The sequence below is a fragment of the Notechis scutatus genome, chromosome 3, assembly GCF_049901735.1.
Source record: "Notechis scutatus isolate UNSWTSFEM ecotype Mainland chromosome 3, rNotScu1.2, whole genome shotgun sequence".
NCBI classification, from domain to species: Eukaryota; Metazoa; Chordata; class Lepidosauria; order Squamata; family Elapidae; genus Notechis; species Notechis scutatus.
This window is the reverse complement of record NC_142011.1, coordinates 166,469,077-166,486,083: the sequence shown is the minus strand read 5'-3', so window position 1 is coordinate 166,486,083 and position 17,007 is coordinate 166,469,077. Positions and strand designations below refer to the sequence as shown.

The window sequence follows — 17,007 nt, the reverse complement described above, 5'->3', positions numbered from 1 at the left end:
GATTCATGTTTGTCTTGTCGTGGATCTTCTTGGAGTTGACTGTCAAATCCACTCACAGACAAATTGTTTTACATTCCTGGAGAGTCACAGTCTTTTCATACTTGCTTTTCTATAAATGTCCAAATCAAAAGACAGTAGGAATTATGGACTTAAATAATATTACAGCATCGTTTGAGTTAATGAGAAAATCCATTATGCTTCCTTTTACTGAAAGGAAGAGAGTATAAGTTATACAATGGCAGTGCTGCCAAAAGGGCCTAAGAAGATCACTTCAGTATTCTAATTCAGAAGATAATTCTTCAACAGGTTTCTGCTCCAGTTAAAGCAAATGCAAGCTCATATAATAGTTAACTTAAACTTTCAAGTCCCTAGAGGCAAATACCTTCAATTAACCAAACCATCATTTTATTGCCATAAACTTCCAAAACAGCAAAGGACCGCAATCTTAGTTCATTATTAAACTCTTTTACTAAGCATTTTTAGAAGCTGTCCAATGTGGCAAGAAGAGTATTATTTGGGAGGCAAGAGTTTTGTGTGGATCATATACAGCAAGAATTGCTGTTTGCTTTTGATTCTGTGATCTGCCTCCTTTTTAGGAAAATTCTGATCACTTATTTTCATCAAAATTAAAAGTAGATAATTTTAATTGATAAAAAATCTGATTGCTGTTAATATTCATTATGAATTATAATGTTTTGCCTTTGGGTCTGAATTTTGAACAACAAACATGTTCAATTAGATTTTTATTGTTTCCTGAATTAGCTGTATTGAGATATCACACCACTGGAATAACTTCCTCTCAGGAAATTCTGCAACTGTGGTATTAGCTTGATAAGCAGTACATAACAAAGAGTTCAGTTTGAAACATTATTTCCTTTCCAATGTTCACATTACCGTGGATCCTTTGCTAAACATATTACTGATTATTTTTTGTGATTTCATATTTTTATACAAAAAAAGTAAATAAATTAAGGTAGCAATGTTAAACCATTTATCTGGCATAAGATCCCAGTGGATCTTTCTTCTGAATAATAATTTGTCTAATAGGTCATTATATAGGTCAGTTTTAATTCTACCCTCCAGTGCTGGAAAACTTTGAATAGGGTTTGCATCTTACATGGTATCTGTCAAGGCTCTCCATTTAAATGGGGCAGAGTAACTTCCCCTGAATGTGACTGTGGTGCTCCCCAGCAGACACCTAATCTTTTATTGTGAGTAGCTGCCATCTGAGAGCTTATATAGGAGGACAAGTAGACCTCTTGCAAGTAACAAATACCAAACTTAATTAGAAAAATAGCCTAGACATTCATATATAAGACACTAATTTTATGAACCAATGGATTTTAAAATGTAATTTGTAATTTAATATATAACTTCTTGAATTTCTTATACCTTACAAAATTGACCATACACCTCCATCTTATTTGTATCGCACTATTGTGTTCTTTTTGTTCAACTTTACTGCTGCAATCCATGTCTTTCATGCCATATACTACATACATACACACACAAACACACACATACATACTGTACATACATAAATTTAGATCCAGTGAATGTTAAAATCCAGAAATTATTTTTCAAAAGACAAGGGATATAGAATGCTGCTTTCTGTGTCCTAAAATCATAATCAAAAGGCTGTAGACTTTCTTAGATTCTGTCAAAATAATTGCCATTACATATGGTGTAAATGTGAAATATTGAAGTGCCCAGGCATGCCTGTTAGATTTGTTCCACTTTTGCATTTCCTTTGTGCAATTTACAGTGTGATTGGAAGAGGTTGTTCTTTCTCAGGCTGACACTTAGATTGGAATCCTAGGTTATATATAACTCAGTTACAGAAATGTATATGTAGTAAAATATCTGTCTGTTTTTAAAAGCTGGTACATGTATCTGCAGAATTATGGCATGTCCTTATTTCACAGATTAAATTTTAGCATTTGCTAACTTTTTTTATTAACACTGCAGGTCAGAAAGAAAAATCTTAACTTTTATTCTTAGTTGCAAATATGAACTGTGGTGATATAGATTATACAATCTAATTTGAGTACTAGGCATTATTTACTTTTGATCACGTAAGATTCATACTTCACAGAGTTTGCCAGCTGGCTATTTTCATGAAATAAGAAGCAATTATCTCTGGATGATCAGCCACACAGTACTGTTTGGCCAACATTTTTATCACTCTAGGTGTGCTCTGTTTTCTAAACTGGGAAACAAAAATAGTCTCTATAGAAATCTATAGTCATTGATGGGATTTGTAGAATATATTAGTATTTAATTTCGAGAAAGAGAGATTTCTTTATGTCAAGACTTAGATATATGTTGCTTGCCAGATGCTATAGTCCACAATTTCTGCAATCTAAATTCACTAGCCTGCCTGACTGGGGGTATTGATAACTGAAAGTTCAAATTTCTAGATATCCACATTCATGCTTTCTTTTATTTTTAAATACAGAAGAGAGAGTGAAAGTGGGGAAGGAATAAGTATACCACCACAAATTACAGATAGTCAAATATAGCATTAAACTAGAGTAGAATAGCAAAGTATCTATAATAACACTTCAGTGCTTGTGAGCAAGCCTAATTGTATAAGGTTGTAGGTTTCTACATAATTTAATTTAAAATTTTGATGTTCCTAAGCTTTGTGACATAGAGAGATTACTTATTTTTGTCTGATAAATTCTTAATATTATATTACTCTTGATATTTCTTTAACAAAAGAAGGTAAGGTGATCAGTCACGTGGACTTTTTAGAGCAGTCTTTCTCACTTTGTAACATTCACACTGAATGTATGGATGTTATAGTCTTAACATATAGAATACCAGGCAGAAGAAGTTATACAATTCAGATTTGTTGGATTTATCCAGTGGTGTATTAACCATTAAGCAGATTAAGCACGTGCTTAGGGCACCAGGTCCAAAGGAGACATCACAAAGTTGAGAACATGGCTTCGTTTGTACAGTACGTACAAAGGAGGCAGGGCACCAAGATTTGTCAGTGCTTAGGGCACCAGTGAGCCTTAATCCACCACTGGGTTCATCGCCTAAGTTTAGAGCTTGATATGCTATTTTAACTTTGAATGCTGTATTTTCTAGGTGGCTTCAGGCGAATGCAATGAAGACACCGAAGTTTATAATATTACCCTTTGCACAGGAGATGAGCTCACATTAATGGGACAAGCAGAAATCCTATATGCAAAATCTTCAAAGGAAAAGTCACGGCTCAACACCATCTTCAAGAAAATTGGAAAACTCAATTCCATTAGCAAATTGGGCAAAGGCAAAATGCCTTGCTTGATTTGCATGAACCATCGGACCAATGAGAGTATTAGTCTGCCTTTCCAGTGTAAAGGGAGATTTAGCACACGTAGTCCCTTAGAGCTGCAAATGCAAGAAGGCGAGCATACCATTCGAAACATTGTGGAAAAGACACGGCTCCCAGTGAATGTGAATGTGCCAAGCCCTCCCCCACGGAATCCTTATGACTTGCATTTTGTCCGTGAGGGACACCGTTACAAGTTTGTTAATATTCAAACCAAGACTGTTGTGGTTTGCTGCGCACTATATAATAATAAAATTGTTCCAATGCACTTTCCTTTGCATTTAGCTCTTCCAAAGTTTACCCTTCCAGAAAATCTTGTGAAAGGAGAAGCGTGGCATGAAGCTTTTGTGAAGCACTGGTTCAGCCTCTGCCAAGAGCAGTTCGATATTGATGAATATTCTCGTGCCGTGAGAGATGTAAAAGCTGACTGGAATGAAGACTGCAAAAGCCCACAAAAAAGTCGACCCACCAGCCACAACCATGTGCCAAACTCTCTCAGTTATGCTCGGGATGAGTTGACCCAGTCTTTCCACCGTCTCTCTGTGTGTGTCTATGGAAACAACCTCCATGGAAATAGTGAGGTGAATCTTCATGATTGCAGAGACTTGTGTAATGAGTGGGCTTTATCTTCTCATGATGCTTTGCAAGATTCTAGGGATGGGAGCTGTAACTACCTTTTTCCTGAAATTAGTGAAGAAACAGTCTGTTTACCTCCTAAACTGGAACTTCCATATGAAGAATTATGGTTGGACAAAGAGGGTGGGAAAGTGAATGATCAGCCTCTTACTCGCTCACAGAGCGAAAAGAACAACTACAGGAGTTCTTTCCGGTCCACGGGTGGTACAGCTTCGCTGCCAGCACCTGGCTCTTCAGTAGCAACAGCAAAATCCTCAGAAGTTTCCCTACCTCCACCACCTGTGCCTCCTAAATCAGAAGCGGTAAGTTCCTAGTGTTCTGCTTAATTCCCAAGATGGGTGAAATTCCTATCATACATATGGAACACACATTTTTCATAAGGGGGTGAAGTAATCTGGATAGGATTGGGCCCAGTTGGCCTCTCTTAACCCGTCAATCTTGTCATTCCCCATGGTTTATGGAGGAACTGAGAGAGATGAAGCGGATCAAGAGAAGCTGGCGGAAGACAAATGAACTCAACCAAACATGGGTAAGAGTTGCTATTCGAGCCTACTTTGTGGTGATTTGTGCAGTGAAGTGGAAATACTTCTCAGCACAAATTGCATCTGCATATAATTGTCTGGTGGCCCTCAGAATATGATTTCTGAAAAATAATATAAGTTTTAGGTAGATCCATAGGGCTTAATGCATATTTATAATACTATGTTTTAGTATATTTAGGACTTAAACAATAACACTGGGATTTTAAATTGTCTCCTAGAAACAAGGTTGGAGGCAATGCAGGTGTCAAAACCTCAGTGTGATATGTCGAACTGCTCAATTTTAATTAATAATCTAATCATTATTCTGTGGGTCAATTGCAGCTTTAGAACTGTTTTAAAGATAGCTCTATGTACAGAAGTTGTCTAAACTGGATTTCATCTGAGCAAGACTGTTTCATCATCCAGGAAGTTTCTATTCTACATTTAGACCTGAAACCCATCTGAAATGTATCTAGATATTTCATTTTTCCAGCTGAAGGATCTAAATCAATTACTGTATGCTTTTAAATACTTTCTGAATTACTTCCTTTTCTTATGAGAGAAAACCTTGAAATGTCTTTGAAAGTAAAAAAATCACAATTTATTTTAAAGAGGGAAGAGCAGGATCTATTTTGTTGAAATCTTTCCCTAAAGAGTTGTAAATAGTTTGTTCATTTGAGCAACATGTTAGTGATAATTGCATTTGTACCAGCTTTTTTAACCAGTCATCTTTCAGCAGCTACCATCTGCCCTCTGCTGGTAATACATAAGTAACATTTAAAGTCATCATTTAAAGGCAATTCTGGATCTGCTTAAAAAAAGAAAAGAAAGACAAAACCTTTTACATTTTCAATACAAACGTCAGCATTTGGGTAATTTGGATTTATTGAGGATGCAAATTACAGTCCATCAAAATCTGGATGGGCAATTTATTAACATCTGGCATCATAGATTCAAAAAACATGCTAATTAAAGAAGTGCATACATTCAATTGTGACTTGCAAAAGAAGAACTGGTTCTTGAATATCAGAATCAACAGCTGAGGGCTGCTGCTGATACTGCCATTTCCTATCCGCCTGGTGGAAGGGTTGGCCTTGAAGGATTTTTTTCTTCTTTGTTCCTTAACCTGATATTCAGATTAGCTTCCCCAATTTGGGAGTTACATAGTGGAGGCAGTTGACCTCCCCCCATCACCACATGTCCATGATTTTATCTGTTGATGTTTTTAATCTGTGTTTTTTACAATGGATGATTTTCATGTTTTTTGATGTTTGTATATTGTAAACCGCCCAGAGTCGTTGGATATGAGATGAGCTGCCAATAAATTTTATAAATAAATAAATGTGGTGTCTAAGGTGCAAGTTCTTCTATTCCATTTTTGCTTTAGACACTCCAAGGCTTCTTAGATGAATAATTATTTCTTTATCCTTGTTTCATTCCTATTAATATTATTAGTTTTCAGGATACTTAATTACCTGCATGATGTGCTACATTACAATTGTGCATGATTTCAGGTCAGAGAGGAATGTAGACTCCTGAATGCTCCTCCTGTCCCGCCACGCAACTCAAAGCCAACATCTACTAGCCCTTCTATTCCTCCACGGACGAGCAAACCTGTGCGGCAGCAAACTCGTTCTCCTAGTCCAACACTTTCATATTATTCATCAGGACTGCACAATATGTAAGTACTGAGTGTTTTCTTTTCAAAGTCAGTCTTATTTTTATACTAACGGTGTACGGTTCAAGTGCTGGGCTGAGAAAGCACAGGTGTAAATCCCACTTGATGTTGGAGCTCATTATCTCTCAGCCTAAGCTACTGTAGTTCATAGGAGTGTTGCTGTGAAGAGAAGTAAACAGAGTTCTCCCCCTGCACATTCAGAAGTAGAAGAAAATTGGGGTAATGAATAATTAATAGAAAATGGATGGTTGCAATAACTGAAGAATAAATAATCAGAGAGTTGGACAGGACCATTAGACCACTGAATCCAGTTTTTTTGTTCATATCCTCCCAAAACTATTTGTTAACAGAGTCATGCAAAATGTATAGGCTAAATATAAATAGATAAAAACAATTGTTGCAATTATATATTCTGGCACCTTATATTATCAATAGATTATATTTCATATTTTATCCTAAAGATAAAAATAATGGAGTACTATTGCCAATTTTTACTAGTAGCAGCCAGAAGATGGGAATCTATTTCTAGATCTCTGGATGGTTTGTAATAAGGCAGCAAGATCAACAATCAAAACACCAAAGATGATTTTTTTGTGACGATGACACCTAAGCAATGAGGTGCCAGACATCGGTGCTTGTGTAACAGACGAACAAGTTTCGCAGGGTGAAACCTGTTCAACTTGTTTTGATTCATTAAAAAAAGACCTTATTAAATAAAGGACAAATTTGAGATTTGAACTGATTAGTTCACATATTAGTGGGTATCTCATGGTTGTAAATCTCAAGAAAAAATGCAAGAGCATAGTGATGTGGTAACCTTATATTTTGTAAATACCATTCTTGGTATTGACACTGATAAGAATCACAGCCAGCAGCATTGAGAAAAGACTTCTGATTAAGGTCTTGGAGAGCTACCTCTACTCAGAACAAGCAAGATTGAGTTGCATTGTGCAAGTTAAAATCCTTTTTCCACTAGAGCTATGTAATAATCTTTGACATAGAACTGTAATAGATTCATCATTATCGTCATATGTCATAACAAACCCTAAAATGGATCAGACACATGATCAACCTGATTTTTATGAACTTTTTTTTGCTATAGTCTACCCTTATCAGTCATCCCCAAACTAAAATCTCCCAAATGTTTTGGACTACAAGCCACATACTGGTAGTCCTTGGGTAATGATGGTAGCTAGTTTCAGAACACTGTGAGCAATACGATTGTAAAGCATGACATGTGACTATGCTGACTTATGGCAGTTTCAACAGTTGCAGTTGTATCTGTTAAGTGAGCCCCAAGTGATTGTTAAGTGTGATATTGTGATTGCCATTTATGACCTCCAGCTACCTTCCACATTGACTTTGCTTATCAGAAACCAGTAGTGACAGTTGCAAATGGTGATCATGACAGGATGCTCTAACTCTCATAATTACAAGTTGGTTGCCAAGTGCCCAAATGGTGATCATGTGGCTACAGAAATGTTGCAGTTGGCTGCAACGTCGAGGATTGATTGTAAGTCTCATCATTGTAACTTTGAACAGTTGTTGAACAAACTATTTCTAACCATGGACTACCTATATTGTTCAGACTGTCTTTCTAAACGCTGAATGGGAATTAAGGAGATTGTAGGGCAGCACTTTTGTGATGGGAAAGGCTACTTTAGATCCTTTTATCTATTATGTTAAAGGTTGGAGATTTTGAAAAATACCCCTTATAAAATAATTAGATTCTGGTTTTCATTACTGAAGTTCAAAAAATGTAGCTGATTGCCCTATTTTCCCCTGTAAAGAGATGATAATATCAAATCTTTTTTCTTATTTATTTTATTGTTCTATTATTTTGCTTTTGCTTTGTTTAAATTTACTTCTTATTTCTTTATTTTTTAATTGTTGTAAGCCACCTAAAGTAGCCCCATGGCAAACGGTTGTTGTTGTTGTTATTATTATTATTATTATTATTTGCACAAAATATCACGACCTAGCCATTGAAACTACCGATTAAGGATGAAACATGTAACAGTGATACCCACTGTAATTGGGGCTTTTGGTACCATGTCCAAGAATTTTACAAAATGCATCAAGAAATTGCAGCTTCCTGCTATAACACTAGCGGAACTGCAAATGACTGCGCTACTTGGAACAACATCCATTGCAGAAGGCAGCTTTACTTGGAACAGCTTCTATTCTGCGATGATATCTGTAAGACCATCAAATATCCAAATCTGCCTGTCCCTGGTCCTTGGTAAGGACTTGATAGGTTCACAAAAATGCCAAACCCAGTCTGAACATCTGGCTGTCTCTGCAATGATTAATAATGATAATAGTAGTGGTAGTAGTAATAGTAATAGTAATAGTAATAATAATGCCTTGGGAAGGACTTGATAAGCAGACATAAATGCCAAATCTAGTCTGAACAGCTGCTGATTGTGCAAAGAGCCATAATAATAATACATAGTGCCATGGACCTTAACAGCTTTATTGGCATGTGGAACTGTAATGAACGCTATCTATTCAAGTATAGACTTTCACTTACACAGAAATAGATGTCATTATAACCACAGATAGTATAGTTACTAGATTGCAAAAAAAACCTATGCAATCTAGTGGACTTGAGTATGGATGGTGATTACACCTTCTTTCTGTAAAATGGATTGCATATTTGACATAAATATTTGCCCATTATATGCAACTTAATATAATAAAAGGAAAATATTTGCCAGGAAAGTTGCCAACTTTGCTGGGAAAAGTTGTTAAATTTCTCCTGTCTGAAAAAAATGTCTATATAATGGAAGCAATAGATACTATTTTCCATTAGTCCGGTGCTCTTTTATATATAAAATTACTGAATTCTAAAGTGACTACTACTAATTATAAAAACTATATACTAATTCTGTCTCTCTTTTTTTAATTATCTCAAAGCAGTGCCACAGAAGAAGTTGCTGAAAACTCTTCCGAGATTATTCCGTTACTTGTTATCCATGTGGTATGGTAAAAAGTGACCTGCAAGAGCTTGACAACAAATTGCCTTTGGGAAGCCCTTCTGCTGATGCTTTGTTCTCTAGACTCTCATGGCCAAATCATTTTTCTGGAGCTGCTGAAGGCCTTTCTAGGAATGAGTTTCTGTTGGATCCGAGCAGAAGTTATAGCTATCCAAGGCAGAAGACTCCCAACACACCAAAGAGAAGCTGTCCAGCACCTTTTACATTCGATTTTGACAGAAATGAAGTCTCTGCAGGAGATGAACCACCAGCTACAACTGAGGTAGAATGCACCATGCCCGGTTGCCCAAAGTCAGCAAGTTACTCACTTGAATATATTGATGAGAAAAGTTTGGCAGTAAGTGACACGTTGCAGTCAATTTCTTGCCCTGCCTTACCCCCTCGTGCACCAAAGATGGTGGAGGAGAAGCCAGGGCTTGACTTGTGTCTTGGGTCTCTCAGAATAGATGGTGCTGAGGAAGATCCTCACAGGAGCTCTCCAGACCTTTCTGAAGACCAATGTCTGGGTAAAAAAAGCATGCAAGACCTCTTCTCGGTTTCTTATTCTTTCTCATCACCTCTTCATCTTCAGCTAGCACCAAGATCTTGTGGTGACGGTTCACCATGGCAGCCACCTGTAGATCTGTCTGGACTTTCCATTGAGGAAGTATCTAAGTCTCTACGATTTATAGGCTTGTCAGAGGATGTCATAACACTTTTTGTAACTGAAAAAATTGATGGCAACTTGCTTGTCCAGCTCAATGAAGAGATCCTTTCTGAGGATTTTAAACTGAGCAAACTACAAGTTAAAAAAATATTGCAATTTATTAATGGCTGGAGACCTAAAATGTAGTGCTGACCAGTTCAATAAAATGTAGAGTATGCTACAAACCCTGAAACTAACTCACAATCTACCATTTTTAATTTTTTATTGCACTAAGTCCTTCCTTCCTTCTGTAAATAGTAGGAGAAAAACAGTTATTACTATGCAGATTATTTTGGGCGTTAAGCAAACACTTTTGTACATAATAGAAGGATAAAGGTGTGCCTTTTGCATCCCTGAACATTCAATAGCTGCTAAATAGTGGACATTAAAGGGAATTAATTTGTTCTCATGTAGTCTAGTGAGACATATTTATTACTATGGATTAGCAAAACTGGTGCACAAATCAGTTTATTATTATTATTGCATTTCCCTGTAATCTTTTTTTTTCTTGAGTTCTTATTTTTATTCTAATAACAATAGTCATTGTCTTCTGTTTCTATTTGTTTAACAGAAAGTGTCAAATATTCCACCTTTGCACCTTGTTCTTGCTGTAGGTTCATTTTTATAAAATTCCCAGGTAGTAATAAATAATGGATCCATATTTCAATGCAAAAAAAAAAAAATCCACCACAGTCTGGGCAGATAGATTCTTGCACCCAGCAGTTTTTTTTTTTTACATAGCATACTATTAATAAAAAGAAAGAAAGAGGTAAAGGTTTTTGATGTCTAGTAGGGGCATGAGATTTAAAATATACTATTTTAATAATTTGAAAAGTAATAACTCAATGTCAACCAACAGCAGCAAATAATTGCATTAAAAAAAATTCAACCATTTTGCAAACTATTGAAATGTTTACATGTATTCTGAGCAAATATTGATGCCCTAGTTTAATTTGGAATAATTGATAAAGATCATTATTTCCATTGTTTATGTATAAAGTACATTTAAAATTAGAGTGGATTTAGAATTCAATTGTAACTTCAGTTAAAGAAGTAAGAAACTGGTAGAGTGATTCAATGATTTCTTCCATTCTTCTTTTTTCCTTAATATTCTTAAAAATGCATACAGTTAAGGAAGAAAAAAAGCTGTCTTATTAATCTAAATTAAAAGAATCCACATTCCAAAAACTAAACCTGTCTAATCAAAATGAAATGGAATAATTTTCTTAAAGCATTTTTTTGCTTAAGGGAATAATAAGTATTTTATTAAATGATGTATATATATTATAAATATCTTGTATATCTGACATGCATTTGTTTAAATGGCAGTGGGGGTTAATCCATTTACCCCTTAGTCTGTTTTGACTGTAACAGACTTTAAAATGAACAAACATTGAGCTTTTGGGATTTATTTTAGAGAAATGAGTGTTGCTAGAGGACTTACACTAAATATATTGTAATATTGTGCTTCTGAGCACTTGTTTAGTCCACCTTTTTTTCCTCTCTAAGTATTTGTTCTCAGGAACCTATTTTGGTAGAAGGCAGAGGAAGTTATTAAGCAATTGGAAACCAGAAACCTTTGCCAATCAATGGCAGTTTTACCAAAGATCTACCAGTATATCTCAATCTACTTTCTGTTCACAACTATCATGTTCCGCAAAAACACTAATATCGCTATAAGAGAAAAATGAGTCTAATGTACCACCACTCATTCTTTGCACATTTAAATATTAAACAGCAAGAATAAATGATTCCATGTGTGTACTTTTAAGCAAAAATAACTGTACCCTCTCCCATCTCTTTATGGCCTTGTTGCAATATTTCTGAATGTGATATTTGCATTTGTTTTTCACCTGTTATCCTTGTATTAGGAAACTATAAGGTTTGTTTGGAAACCTGATAGAAGACTGCATGCCATATATATGAGAGGAAAAACGATGTTTTTGCCATTAGAAGAAAATTGTGACCTTTATAATCTGATATATATTCTTTCACATACAAAAACACACACACCAAACTTGGCAAACTCAAACAATCTTAATTTAGCAAACTCTGTAAAGAAAGTGATTTGAAAGTGGATGCCTTTAAAAGTAATGGATGTTGGAGCTCATCTGCACAGAACTTTCTGGAATGAGTAGTCCAGCAGTGCCATTTGATAGATTTTCAGAAAGGTCTGAATAATTTGGCTGTATGCAGACAATCCTAGAAATTTTTATGATACAATGTCTATCAGAAGTCATGCTTTAGCCCAAAAAGTGCTATGTACATACAAGAAAGGAATGGTTTGAAATGGTTATCCTATTGATTGTGTTACATAATAGGATTATGCCAAGACAAGAGCTTCTAGGATGGGTAGTGGTAAATGACTAATCTTACACTAGTACAGGGGTGTCAAACTTGATTTCATTGAGGGCTACATCAGGGTTTGACCTTGGGGGGCTGGGGTGGGTGTGGCCAGGGTGGGTGTGGCCAGCTCATTGTCACTCATGTCAGGGATGCCTGTGGTGACCCAAGTGCTCTGCCAGAGAATGGACAAAAATGGGCTCCTGAGCTCCGTTCTCGGCTGCATCGGCCTCTTGCAACCCTTGCCAATGAAAATGGAGCTATTGTGGGCCACACACGAGCTCCATTTTCACTAGCAAGGCACTGCGGGCTGGTCCTTTGCTGTTTCCAGGGGGCCAGATCTAAGCACCCCAGAGGCCAGATCCAGCCCATGGGCCTTGAGTTTGACACCCCTGCACTAGTACCATAAACTCAGATTGGGCTCTGGTGCTAGTAGGACCTGTAAAGGCCTGTGATGAGAAGAAATACGGTGAAAATGAAGGAAATCCAGAACGAGTACTGCAAATTTCTAGATCAAGGTTAGGGGCAGGAGGGAATGAAGACATAGACTGTTGCAGTTGGGAGAGAACACCAGGAATATGCAATATCCAGGGACAGGAACCGCTAAAAGTTCAGTAAGTGAAGGTAGACATGCTGTTGCAGTTGCTGCTATAAATGGCAGAAGAGAAAGCATATCATCTAGCATAATCCTGACATTCCTGACCACCAACATTGGAACTAGCTCAGAGCCCTGAATGAGGAAAGGAGGAAAATTTTAACGAAGAAACTATGTAACTCAGTTTGAAATAGCAGGATCTTTTTATCAGTTCCTACCCTGGTACATTGCTCTTCCTTGCTCCTTTATCTGCCCCTCCAGAGGCTGAATTTGAGGTTTTAATTTTAACTATCCACTTCCCTGATATATTTAATAATACTAGTCAGTTGGAAGATTAATTGTAGTATTCATATGCATGGGGACTCTATGCAAGGAATGGTGCTAATTCTTGAAATCCTGTCCATTTATACAAAGACTCTAGTAAACTTTTAACTGGATAGTATGTCCAGAAGTTTAATGTCTGGAGGATGTATGGAAACAATATGAGACCATGCACTTAAACAGGTTATCATAACTTTCTTATGCTGCTATGCAAATACTTTGGAGAAGGAAAATATTCTTGTTGATTTCCTCATAGAGTGAATCATTCTGGATATATTTAGGCACCATCCAATATCTGCTTTTCTGTGCTAATTGGAAAAATGACTGTGATGAAAGTGATTAGCTGAAAGCACAACATGAAGAGTTTGCTTTAGGCAGAGCTTTGAATATGCTTCTTGCTATTGAATCCTACTGCAGAGGATTTCGCAGAGGAAACATTTTATAATAGTTCCTTAGATCTATGCAGTGTTATGCCACAAACTTCAAGTGGATTTCTGTATAGGAGAATGGAACCAGGGGAACTAATGCCAACTATGTGTCTGCATTGTCATTGATAATCAAATGCCTATATTTCAATGCATTGTGTTGCAGAGTTTAACGAAATCCCTCAGGGTTGTCCATCCAGCAGTGGCCCTTCAATCTATTCTAGAAATGCATTCTATCTTCCAAGACAGATTTTAGGGATGCATCAAAGAGAAAACTAAGATGCAGAACTCAGGAATCCACATGACCGCTGTATAACAGCAAAGAGATTCAGAAATCTCCAACATGTTGCTGTCATATTTTGGCAGTTGGAGGCTTCAAGCCAGTGTTGACTCCTGGCAACTCTTTGGACAACTCCCAGCAGTTTCCTTGGGAAGATTTTCAGAAATAGTCTGCCATTGCCTTCTTTCTAGGACTGGGAGAGCATGACTAGCCCAAAGTCACCCAGGGCTAGAATGTGTGGCTTTCCCTGTAGCCTGGTGCCTTAAGTATTATGTTAAACTGGTTCTTATACTGTCAATCATCTAACTTCTTGCAGCTGAGATCTAAACCAGTCCCTATGAAAGATAAATTTGTTTCAAGAGATGAAATCCATTTGTGCAAAGCTGGATGTACAATCTTAATGTTTTCCAGGAAATAAGTTAAAAAATATTATGGACTTTGAGAAAATAATTACAGCAAACTTGGGAGATATTCTTCTAAGTAAGTATGCATATACTGTAATACAGAGAAAATGTCAAACTGCTATGATAAAAAGAAAGGAAAAAAAACCACCCCTCAATCTAATTACTTTCTCCAATCTGGAGAATGTATAATATTCCATACATTTTAAAATTAGTCACAAAGTCTAGAAATTTTGAAATTTGAGGTGCTATAATATCTGCGGGACCCCTGGTAAAGAAGAATGCCTTAAAATGCCTGAGGTGCAGTATACTTTTATATATGTCATAATGCAAGTGATTCAGTAAATTAGATAGGGTGAATTCAATGGCTAAAGTTATCCTGAAATAATATAACAATGTATGATCTTATAGATTCCCATGAAGCAGGTCTCACTCCTTAAAACTGCAGTATTATAAACACCTTACTGTCACTTTCTCACCATTCTCCCATGTAGTATTTCAAACAATTTGTTTAAGGCACAGTGCATTGAGTCATTCCTGAAGGGGCATGGATTCCTCTCCCGTGGGATGCATGCTACCAGTTTGAAGACTGAATATGTCTTTGATTAGTTAGATTAAAAGATAGTTTAGCATCACCCATTCCAAACCATAAAAATCTTGGGTCTTATAAATCTTACAGAAAAAGTCTAATAAAGTTTGAAATGAGCAAATTCATAATTTTATAGTTGCTCTATTAAGTTCACAGCCTCTGGGAATTTAGAGGAGGATATATAATTATTAAAAATGAAGAAAAACAGCACCTAACAGTAAAAGAATAGGCTAAGCAACAAGAATCTAACTTCATGTTGGAATAAAGCTCTGCTAACAGTATTCAGAAACTCTGTGATCACATTGTAGCTACTTTCTAAAGTAAGATGAATGAATGGGGTTTAGCATGCCTCATGTATATATCCCTACTCGAAGTTATGTTATGCTTGGAGCAATTACAATTGGAACATCAATTTCCAAAACTTATTTTTTAAATGAAAATTTAGAAACCAGTAGTTGAGATTGTAATTTACCTTTCAGTAGAAAGATGACACTAGAATAAGAATCCATGGCATCTCATTGATAAAATGAAGCTTAAAACTAAGTGGGATATAAAAGCCTTGCTAATATCTAGAACAGAAGTTTTTGTCTTTATTAGCAATGGGTTTAATTTGTGAATAAAGAAATTCATTGGGTTGGGTATAAAATTTTATTTGCATTGTATCAAAAGAGCTTCTAGATTCCATATTACTATTCAGTTTCATGTTTGTAAGAAATGTTTCAGAACAAAATAAAAAAATGACTCAGTAAGAATATTCATTGTTACATTTGTGAAGTTTGTGCTGGTCTGTATAATTCCATTAAAGAATGAGAAACATTTATTTAAACCAGGAGCAAAGAATTAATGCTATAACGTATATCAAGACATGTCAGTGTTGTATTGTAAATATATTTGTTTATTAAAGATACTATTTTCATGATATTTATGCAGAGATTATTCATTTGACAGAGTACTTTAATTTATTGATTAGCCCATTGGCCATATCAAAATATTGAGTTTCAAACACAAATTATTAATAAAATCCTATAAAAACAATTTTAAATGAAATTGGAGTAAAAAGAAATGATTTGATATACAGGTAAGTATAATAAGATAAAATTTAATTTCCCTTGTGAGTACTACTAGAGAGAACTTCCCTTTCTTGCTTTCTGTTGCTTCTACACACACACACACACACTCCTTCCCTTTTCTCTCTCCCATATTTTTAGAAGTGTCTATCCCTAGGGGTTCACCTTACCTTGGGTTTGTCAGCCTTTTATAAGGCTTTCTCCTTCCTAGGACATCCCACTTACGATGGCTAGAAAGATCTCAGGATCCTTCCCTTCCTGCTTCTGCTCCATCCTCCATTTTGTGTTAGACTGGGCTCTTAGAGTACCCCTCCCTCCCAGCTTCCTTCTTGAATTTTTATCTGAGTCCAACTTTCAATAAGTGGAGAATTATTCCAATTTAGGTTACATAGTAAGTTACAAATTACTCCTACCACTATTACTGAGGAGTCCAGTGACTCCTTAAGGAAGAATAGATTACTGCCTCCAGATGGGAGCATTCCCTCTTGTAAAGCATTCATTTCCCTGTGCCTGTACTCTGGCTTTAATCAATCTGCCCAAACTGGTAAGGGGCTCTTTTCCCAAAAAGGCTGCCTTTTTAATGAAATCCGGCAAATACCACCTCTGACTGGAGATTTTACAGTATCCTTCCCCTGCCACACCCACCAAGCCACGCCCACAGAACTGGTAATAAAAGAATTTGAATTTCACCACTGGCTTTGATTCATTATAAAAGAGGAAGAAGAACAGCTTTGGAGGACCATCAAGAGGATAGGCTAGAATGAGAAAAGAGTGAAAGAGGTGAGAAGAGTTTAGGGGACTGATAAGACTTGCTCAAAGAGGTCCAGTCATCAGAAGGAGCACATTCACTTCCAAGTATTTTCAGAATGAATAGAGAGGAGATGTCACAAAGATATAAAAATGCCCAAGTTAACACAGGAAGAAGATATAGAAGCCTACTTTACTAATGTTGCTGCCTCTTATAATTGTTCTGAGAGTGAATGGATGGCTAGATCAGTCCCATGTTTAACAGGAAAGGTTTTAAGAGCTTATAACAATCTTCCAGTGAGGGAAGTAATGGATTATTACCATGTTAAAGAGGTAATCCTAAACAAGTATGGTGTAACTCAAATCCACAGGCAGAAGTTTAAGAGTTATACATA

The 17,007-nt window shown here is 36.3% G+C and overlaps 1 protein-coding gene across 1 annotated transcript in view; it reads left to right on the top strand.

The window, feature by feature from the left end:
* GAREM1 (GRB2 associated regulator of MAPK1 subtype 1) overlaps window positions 1-15,719 on the top strand; it is a 74,644-nt gene extending 58,925 nt beyond the window's left edge. Inside the window, 4 exon segments of the mRNA XM_026670387.2 lie at window positions 3,100-4,263; window positions 5,997-6,163; window positions 9,080-9,123; window positions 9,126-15,719. Of these exon segments, the coding sequence (XP_026526172.2) occupies window positions 3,100-4,263; window positions 5,997-6,163; window positions 9,080-9,123; window positions 9,126-9,991 (2,241 nt within the window). The 3' untranslated portion in view covers window positions 9,992-15,719.
* Window positions 15,720-17,007: the final 1,288 nt, after the last annotated feature.